We start from the raw sequence: 10,250 nt of genomic DNA, 5'->3' as shown, positions 1-10,250 counted from the left end.
TAACACCGCTGCACGCGCTCCAATCCCGGAAGTAATCGCGCGCCTGCGTCCGTTGCCACGGCAACATGTGCACGCGAATAGACTCGTAACAATGCTGGGCCGAATCCCAATCGGCATCTCACTGCCTACACCTGTGCCCTACGTAGGGAGTGTCTGACCGCTGTACTGCTCCCTACACAGGGCACTAGATCACTCACACTTTGCGGTTTGGAGTTTGGACACGCTTCAACAACACGGAACTCCGAGTTTCATTTCTGCTCCTAAGAAGGAATTCAGTGGCAGGAATATTTATCATGATCCTGTTTAACTTTTAGGTCTTAAAGTAAGGTTGTGTCAGGCTCAGGGAAAATGAACTTTGAGTTGTAATGATTAGACATGTCAAGTGTTGGGAAACCATGTCACTCTGCTGGGAAGGAGAGCAGAGCTTCTGAGAGATCAGCACAGGGTAGGACACTTTATTATTGTAATTTAAAATCTGAAATGATAACAATGTTACAAATAATACAATTAATACAATAATTACAAAAGTTGTCCAGTATACTGAGACTCTATAACTCTATACTTATACTGAGAATAAACTGATTTAGATTAAATTCACATTAATGAATGAATGGTTTTCTGTACCAAAAAGCTCACAAGCAATTATAACAAATTAATGACTCATATAAAAAGTAATATTGTGGGCTTTCAAATCTTAAAAGCCACAAATCCGATCCCTGGCTCTGATTATGATCAGACAGGAAACTTCTGATCTGAAAAAAAAAAAAAAATCATCAGATTTTTTTGATTGTTTGTTTGTTTTGTCATATATCCTAGAATAATTAATTTCAGATAAAGACAAATGTTAAAATGATAAAGAGAATGAAGCATGGTGTAAAGATGTCAGACACCGCTTGTTCCTTTTTTTTAACATGAATCGTTCAAGCATCTGCACCATCCTAAAGAACACAGTACTGTAATATACTGCGTCTAACAGATTGTGTTAGTATCCTAGTACCTGGACTTACAAACGAGCTCTTGTAATGGAATTGCTCATATGTAGGGGACTGTGTGTTCATCTTCTTCCTTGTTGTTTAATGGTGGTTGGAATCCTGTAGGTTACATTACCACCAAATGTAGGTCTCACTTTCCCTCATCTTTCCAGCTGATTTTTCAGACCATTTTTTTTTTTTTTAAATGTTTAAATTATATTTACCTGATCTTGTCTTGTATGATGTCTTGAACCCTTTATCTGCTTTATTCATCACTTTCACATACTCGTTTTTCTCCACACACTTCCTCCTCAGGTTGCATCACCGCCACCTATAGATCTCTCTCTCTCTCTCTCCCTCTCTCTCTCTAAGCTTACCTGACGTTTAAAGCCAAATTTCCAATCCAGTCCTCCTCAAAAAATAACATTAAGTGCTTCTTCCCTGAACATGGACTTCCTCTTTCTAAAAGACTCTTTACATTACCCTCTACTCTCTTCAGTTCTTGGAGCTGTGACATCATGTCTAGCCTCTTATGCATATATTTCCTGTGAAAGAGCAATACATCCTTGACAGTCTCACTTTTATTCGCAGGATTTGACAAACATCAATTATCCAGAGCAAAGTTTTTTAGTTTTACTTTTACATTAAAAAAAAAGAAAAAAACTAAAAACAAATTTTTTTTACCCTAGATGTTTACATTTTACATCTAGGGTCAACGGTCCAGAGCAACAGAGAGGGTGTGAAAAGGAGGTGAAGGGGCGGGTACAGGCAGGTTGGAATGGGTGGAGAAAAGTGTCAGGTGTGTTCTGCGATAAAAGATTATCAGCGAGAATGAAAGGAAAGGTGTACAGGACAGTGGTGAGACCAGCGATGCTCTACGGCTTAGAGACAGTGGCGCTGAAGAAAAGACAGGAGGCAGAGCTGAAGATGTTGAGGTTCTCTTTGGGAGTGACAAGGATGAATAGGATCAAGAATGAGTTTATCAGAGGGACAACCCACGTTAGATGTTTTGGAGATAAAGTCAGAGAGGCCAGATTGAGGTGGTTTGGACATGTTCAGAGGAGAGATGGTGAATATATCGGTAGAAGGATGCTGAGGTTGGAACTGCCAGGCAGGAGGTCTAGAGGAAGACCAAAGAGGAGATTTATGGATGCAGTAAGAGAGGACATGAAGTTAGTTGGTGTGAGAGAAGAGGATGTAGAGGATAGGGTTAGATGGAGGCAGATGATTCGCTGTGGCGACCCCTGAAAGGGTACAGCCGAAAGACAAAACGTTTACATTTTACATCTGAGCAATTGAGGGTTAAAGGCCTTGCTTAAGAGCCCAACAGAGGCAACCTCGTGGCGCTGGGGTTTAAACCTGGGGACTTCTGATCAGTATGTCAACACCTTAACCACCGAGCTGCCCCTGCCCAGGGCTATTAACATTGCTGTGTCCAATTCATTTAGTCCAATTCATGACGCTGGAGGTGTAAAGGAAAGCAACAGTGCTAACCACTACACCACTATGCTTATAAAATATATAAATATTTAAAAACAAGAAGGCTGCACGACAGCGTGTATGAAATCCATATTGCATAAGCAGCATTGTTACAAACAGAAGTGACCTGGATGGGTTCATTGCAGCAAATCTGAACATTGTAGAATCCCTATGTAACATTAAAACGGTTGAAAAGAAAGGGAAATGAAATGCTGATGATTTGGACAAACACTGACCTGTATGCTGTAATGTCCTACTAACCTTATGCTCCAGATACTGTGTGTAACAGACAAAAAGAGAGAAATTTATGATGAATTAAACACTGCTGTGTGTGTGAGAGGGCAAGACTGTGTCTTTGTGACCCACCAACTCTACAATTTGCTTCATGGACGAGGCTTTTATCAAAGACACCACGGCAGGTGTGTATGTGTGTGTGCTTTAGACACAAAGCGATGTCTAAAATTCTCTAACCCAGTTCTCAAGCCTAAAAGAGGCTTAATGAGAACCAGGTGTACCTGCTTTGTTATTTCTCCTCCAGTTCGGGTTTTTCGTCTCTTTCTGTAGTAGATAAGTCCAGCATGGCCTTCAAAACAAGGCTGCATCAATCTTATGCTACATATATATATATATATATATATATCAGGAACGTTCTGCTACTTTATAATATATAAAGCTAAAACTAACCGTCACTAGCTAAATATAAAACACTGCAATGATTACATTGTTCTAACCAAGCACCTTGATGTAAGTTGTTCTTCTCACATGACAACAATTTGTGCTCATTCTCATGGTAGCACCAATGGCCGCTTAGCGATAATACCCATCATCCTTAGTGTCAATAAGCACCTTTACCTCTTCTTCATTATTTAACCTTAATATATTAGTCCTGCAACATAACGCTCCTGTAACTCCACCTGCTCTAGCTGTAGTTGATGGTTGTGTGTGCATCAAGGGGTGTTCAAGTCAAAGCAGGCTTTTTGATTGTGCAAAATAACAGAACACAGTTATGAGAATAAAAAACTCCCTTTATTTCTCTATATAATCCCCTGATACACTGATGCACTTATCCCAGTGTTTCACTACTGCTTGGATACCATCAAGGTAGACGTTTTCTCAGTACACCGGAACCATGATCAGACTGTCTGTCTGATTCACATGTAAAAACGCCGGCCTCCCGGGAACTCCTTTACTGACCCAAACATGTGCAAGTGTCTTGGAGCGAGGTCAGGACTGTACGGGGGATGTGGCACTCCCAGACGAGGTTCCTGTAATGTGCAAGTGGTGTTAGTGAATAATTAAGTGTACAGTTCAGACAGACAGATGTGTCTCTTCCATAAGTTGACAAGCTATTCGTTGATTTTCAAGAATTAAGCATTTCACTCGCCTAATGTTTACGGAAAACGAATGCAATGGGCTACGAGCCACCTTGTCATTCTTTAAAACTTGGTCTGATTCAAATGTTTTACTGCGATGATCAAGACAGTAAGATTCAGATCAACTCTGATGTGAGTTTACCGTGCACTAGGTTTCTGTGAATCCGCACTGAAGTGAATAGACAGTGTTCTCCTCCTGCTGAGAGTCAGTATCACTGTGTGTTGGCTGTCATGTCACTCTTCCTTCTTTTTCACAATGAGTTGTTATACTTATTCTTTAGAAGAGAACTAACAAAAGAGTAACAGAAACATTTTCTCCCAGTTCAAAGTTTCAATGTGAAAATTTTGAAAACTTGTGAAAACTTTTTTAATTAGGACTAATTTTTAGTGTTATAGTCTAAAAACTGCTGGGTTTAAAAACAACCCAACCTTAACCTAGTCACTGGGTCACTATAGGACAGAACACACGCTGGGTTGTTTTGACCCAACTGTTGGGTTTAACCATTTAATCCAGAACTCTGTGCTGTTCATCTGACCCAACCAGTGGGTTAAATTGACCCACTCTTGCTGGGTTGACACTTTCAATGAGATGTAAAGACGCAAAATGTACACAACTTCACGTAATGTAAATAGATTAAGAAACAGAATAAAAAATCTAAATAACTCAATTCACAACGCATTTCCTTTTTGCATTTAATACAATGTTTAAACACTTTTTATATAGAAGTTTTTTAATACAAATCTTATTATGCCCACATGACATCAAACATTACCATCTTAGTATTTTAACTATTAGTTATTTAATTATTACTATTTAATTTCCTTCAAAATGATATAAAAAAAAAGATGGGATGAAAAAACTGTTGTCCTCAAACATTTAACAGATGAGTTCTTGTGTCCATCAATCTGTTATACAGTATGCTGTAGAAACTCGCAGGTGAGAAGACACTGCTTTGTCTAGTTAACATCAAAGATAAGAAAACAAACATCAACGGCCTCCAACGGCCTACACGGGGCAGCTGTATTGGCCTCCCTGGAGCTCAAATCTCAGGAATCGTTTGGGCTATTTTATATGGGGCAATTAAAGGACGCTACCTTTTATACCCGATTGATGTTGTGAGCTGCACACACAAACTCTTAAAACTACACTTTGTGACTCAGTAACAGTAATATTTCAAACGTTTTGCAGGCTGCCGTTTGGAGAAACCAGAGAATAAGGAATAAACCAGTTGTTGAGTCAAAATAACCCAACCAGGTGTTCATTTGTAAATGATCCATAAGTCATTAGTGTTTTTAATATAAAACATTTGAAAAATAATTCAGAACAATAAAGTTTTAGTCCAATTTAAAGTTTTTATGTTAATACATTTTCTGATTTATAAAAGCTTGTTTGTAGTATTTTTAGTATCTATAATAAAATAATTAAATAAAAAAAAGTTTAAAATGCTATTTCAAGGTTTTAAAGTTAAATTAGTTCCATTTTTAGCATTTAGTATTAATAAATGAATTTAATTAAGTCGAAACATGGATACATTTTTTTTTTTTATATATTCTTTGTATTTAGTATTAGTCGGCTAATTAAATTTATAAATAAATAAAATTACTTTAAAAGTGTAAAATGTTGTTCCTGCCTAGCTCTGCATTATAATTTAACTATTAATGGAAAAAAAATACTACAAGTGACAAACTTGATATCATCTAAAGTTTACAAACAGACATGAGTTCTCTGGAAATTATAACCTCTTATTATGTGTGGGTTATGAATTATAGTCGCTCATGGTGTTTGATCTTAGGCCTATTAATCTCAACCCTCTTCCCTCCATTTGTTGTTATTATTTTTGAGTGTTTTCTCAAATATAAAGTTCTTAAAAATACAGTATTTTTGTTTTTCTACGCACGACTTTTCTTCCTCAAACGCTAAGTATTCTCACATACTCTATGTGTGTGTCACTGGAAACATGGCCTGCTTTTTCCAACACGCCTAGGATTTCACTGTTGCTCCTGACACTCCCGTGCCTGCCACTTTCTCCCACCATTCCATTTCCCTCTGGGTCACCTTTTGTCCGAACACACAGGATGTTCCTGCTGTTCTTTTTCACCTGGCAGCTCTAAGAAAAGGACAAAGAGACTGTAAGATAAGGCCAGGCGGGGAGCTAAAGTCCATTAAATAATAAAATATATCCGTGTCACAGGCAGCTTTTTAAGAATGATGTTAGTAGTTAGAAGGAGGTCAGTGTGTGTGTGTCACTTAGTGAGTGTGTATATTGATGTACGGTACGTAATGGGGTCATCGCTAGCTCGCTTCTCTTTCTCTGGCTACAGAAGTGTCACCTAGAGTTCAAATGTTAAACTCATGGAGCCATGGATCATTTTTAGATGTTTGTGGTGGCCGTGATGTTGCAGCTCCATCATACTCCATCATGGCCTGGAATAATTTAGGTTAAATGAACAACAAAGAAAAAGGACACAGTACAAAATAAGTGATGGGTGGCGTGATGAAACAGACATACTGTTATCGCCAGATGCTTATACTTTCTGTACAGAAAATAAAACCCCTACCATATCACCAATTACACATGATGTTAAAGACGCTGATTTGGAAATCTGTGAACGATTACTTGTTACTATAGCAACAATATCACCCAAGTGCATTAACATAGCCAAACCTGTGATTTGCAGCTGTGTTTCTGGTGGAGCTGCCGTTATAGAAACAGACTAACAGCTTCTAACAAATCAGAACACAAAATTCAACAGGTCCGAGGTGTAACAATGAATTAATAAGAATTGTAATGAAATAAACAAATTAATAAGAATTGCAATGAAATGTTCCTCAACAGGTCCGACTCTCTCTCATCTCTCAGTCTTGGCTCACTCATGTACTGTTACATTTCACATGATCTGTCAAAGCTCAGAGACGTGACTCATGTCTCTTGTTGAGAGCAAAATTAAAGAGGGATAAAAAAAAATGGGAAAGCAACTGAAAAAAAAAAATATCTCATTGCATCACACACACTCTGGGCAATTTGGGAAAGCCCTGGGAAATAGCCTAATCTGCATGGCTTTGGACTGTGGGAGGTAACAAGATTTACTGTCGAAGGAAACCCACAAGCACATGGAGAACATGCAAAATCATGCACACACATCCAGAGGTGGGAGTCGAGCCATTGAACCCGGAGGTGCAAGGCCACCGTTCTATCCACTCCGCTACCGTGCCGCGCTTTCTTTGTGCTATAAAATGTAATATTATATAAAGAATGTTATGCAAGTATATTCTTCTACCCATCTTTTGCCTTTTCCACTGACTCAGAAAAGAAGCAAGGGAAAGTGTCGGAGGAATGTCAAAGTGCTATGAATGAGGAGCAGCGTCCCACTGTCAAAGCAGAGGACATACCGGCCCTGGCCATCAGACCTGAACATCTAGAGAAGGTGAGAGAGAGAAAGAGAGGGTGTGGAGGGTAAACAGACCAGTTTATAGCACACAGACAGACGCCTTTTTAGTGATTTGTTTTGTAATAATGTTGTGATGTTTGATTTGGAGCTGTAATGACTAACAATTACTTAGTGCATAAAGTATAGTATGGTGTGTAGTTAACATAGATAGATAGATAGATAGATAGATAGATAGATAGATAGATAGATAGACGCATGAAAGCCATTCAACCTGTGATGAAGCAGGGCCCAAATAAACAGACAAACTATGTGTTGCTAACTTGCTACAAAATGTTTTAAAAATAGAAACAAGGTCCAATCATAAATGAACCAAAATTATTTTCAGAGCACAGTGGGAATCCTTTCTAACAACGTTCCCAGTGTGTAGCGTTGTCCATGAGGCATTATTTGACACCACAGCGTTGTAACATAATAAGAGTGAGGGCCAGCTGCACATGGAAGTAAAACCAGAGTTGAGTTTACTGATCACATACGAGTTGTCCTGTCACACCCAGCTGCGAGCCCCTCAACCCCCAAAAGACTCCCCGAAACCCAGGGCTATGAGTCGCGTGCTGGTCCGTAAGACCCGGGCTCCTGATGATCACAGCACCGGTGCGAGGGTTGCCATGGCAAAGCTCCTCCCTAAGAGTGCTGTACCGCAACCACTGGATTATACAGGTAACAGCAAAAGATGTAAAAAAAATCCCATCGATCTGGTCGAGCGCTTTAAACTGCACTAATTATATTCTTTAACCATTTTTAAGATCCAGGAGGGCCACGCTTTGACGCCAAAGGGATGGTCCTACCGCACAGCATCCTGGGAAGTCTGGAGGACTTTAGGAAGGAGATGGAAGCTAGAGGAGAGGTGGAGGTTTGTGGAAATAACACATTTCCACAAACTCTAGAAATGTGTTAGTTTTAACTGACTGTTATTGCATCCTACTCTCAGTTCGTCAAGCGAATACCTGATCTGAAGGAACAACAGCATTTAGAGTTTGGAGAGCAGAAGCTTGATGAAAGGACCAGATCTCCTCCAGAGCATCAACAGGACCAACAAAGACATGCGCTTGAACACTGGCGTTATCACATGGCTGAGAGACGCAGGCAGCAGAACTTCATCTCCAGTGAGTCGATAGTTTCACACTTTTACACCGCAGTCAGGGAGACAACTGCAGGCTTTTCAGTGGACGGCCAAGAACCAATAAGAGCTTGCTGTGCTTGAGTCGTGATGGTGAAGGTCCTTGCAGCTCAGTAGCTCAAAGCCAGCCTACGAGATTCAATAGATCTAAAAATAAACGTAAAAAATGACCTTTCACCTGAGTTACATAAAGCCAGAATCTGCAAAGAGCTGTGTATTTGGCGATGCGCACGGTGGTGAGTCAGCGTAGATGGAGCCCACACCAACAGCCTAAGCTCAGGGTAATCCCTCTACCGTGTGTGTGTGTGTGTCCATGCACTACAGAACGCACTGTCTCTTCACACAACTGTGTAAATATTCACATAAAACACACACACAGCAGTCAACTGAATCATTTGGAGATTGGTTGGTGTATTAGGTTGAATACAGCACAGTCTCTGCTCACTAAAACTTGGTCTAGTTTAGTTCTTTTATTTTCTCTTTCCTTCTTTCCTTCTCTCTTTCCTTTCTACTGGAAAGGCATCAATTTAGAGCAAATAAAAATACCTCATTTCAAGTGAGGACCCACCAACAGAAATGTCTGTACAAGACATTCTATAAAAAATCTTCACCATATGCTTTGTTTGTTAAAACATTGTCGCATCATTATTTGGCAAAATGTCCCATCAGGCATGGGTGAGCCTTTGGTGCCCAGCATCCTGGTACTGGTTTACTGGTATATCCTCTTGAGACACAAATTTCCTCATATTTAAAAACAAAAAACAATTAAAAAAATCTAGACAACTGTACGTAAATTGTCCAACTATTAAATCAGGAAGCAGTCGAAAAGGAAACACGTACATAAAAAATAAAAAAAGAAAAGCAATAAAATTAAAGCCAATAAAACCTATACGTTAATATTCTGCTGCACTTGCAACATTGTGTTTGGGGACATTCGCCGTCATTTTTTTTATCAAAGGCATTCTTCAGCTTTTAAAAACAAAGTTGGTTCATTATTATGATATTGGTGGCAACATCACAGTCTATTTACACCTAAGTGACAATGTTACACAATGTTAAGATTCCTGCTGGCTTACAGATGTTCTAGTAAGACATGAATTTAGACCTGCATCCTACAATCCTGCAAATACCTCATGGGTGTGGCTAATGTCCACAAACAATATGACTTAACTGCAGAGAGTATACGGTACATACAGTACCAGCCAAATGTTTGCGCTTCTTGGAAGTACATTAGCTGATGGTTGGCCGATGTTTTGTGTGTCAGATTTGTTGCAGAAGCCGGTGGAGGATCTGCTGATGAACCAGGCCAACAGATTCCGAGAAACTCAGGAGCAGAGAGAACTGATCAGCCGAGGACTTCCTGCACTATATAATGGACATGTGACTATAAATACCTTGGATATAACGTTACCTGGAACATGCCACGTGCCATGTGGGCATTCTGTACCTTTACAAGGACATAGTTTGGACAAATGTATTCAAACTTTCTTTCTTCCTTTGTGTGGTTTTAGGGTGCCGGTGTGGGCAGTGAGTTCTGGAGTGCTCCGCAGCGATATGGGGACGAACTGAGTGGAATCATGGCCACACTGACCCAGAGAGAGAGAGGAAACGTGAAACCAATGACACACATCACACAGCCTCAGAGTACACGCTTAGAGACAGGTACACACACACACACACACACACACTCACAAAGAGTCATTGTACATGGTTTGCTGCTTTATAAAATCTATGCTATGTGTATTATGTGTGTGTGTGTGTGTGTGTGTGTGTGTGTGTGTGTGTGTGTGTGTGTGTGTGTGTGTGTGTGTGTGTGTGTGTAGGTAATGTGCTATCTGAGCGCCCAATGACTAGAGCGTG

General features: G+C 39.8%; 1 protein-coding gene across 1 annotated transcript in view; it reads left to right on the top strand.

The window, feature by feature from the left end:
* The first annotated feature begins 297 nt into the window (after positions 1 to 297).
* mycbpap (mycbp associated protein) overlaps positions 298 to 10,250 on the top strand; it is a 22,064-nt gene continuing 12,111 nt past the window's right edge. Inside the window, exons 1-8 of the mRNA XM_053477354.1 lie at positions 298 to 445; positions 7,131 to 7,249; positions 7,768 to 7,930; positions 8,017 to 8,123; positions 8,202 to 8,376; positions 9,655 to 9,770; positions 9,902 to 10,052; positions 10,214 to 10,250. The exon at positions 10,214 to 10,250 is cut by the window's right edge and continues 76 nt beyond it. Coding sequence (XP_053333329.1) covers positions 376 to 445; positions 7,131 to 7,249; positions 7,768 to 7,930; positions 8,017 to 8,123; positions 8,202 to 8,376; positions 9,655 to 9,770; positions 9,902 to 10,052; positions 10,214 to 10,250 — 938 coding nt within the window. The 5' untranslated portion in view covers positions 298 to 375. The remainder of the gene's footprint in view (positions 446 to 7,130; positions 7,250 to 7,767; positions 7,931 to 8,016; positions 8,124 to 8,201; positions 8,377 to 9,654; positions 9,771 to 9,901; positions 10,053 to 10,213) is intronic.

This window comes from Clarias gariepinus, chromosome 18, assembly GCF_024256425.1.
Source record: "Clarias gariepinus isolate MV-2021 ecotype Netherlands chromosome 18, CGAR_prim_01v2, whole genome shotgun sequence".
In the NCBI taxonomy this organism is placed as follows: Eukaryota; Metazoa; Chordata; class Actinopteri; order Siluriformes; family Clariidae; genus Clarias; species Clarias gariepinus.
The sequence above is the reverse complement of the archived record's forward strand: the minus strand, read 5'-3'. Positions and strand labels throughout refer to the sequence as shown.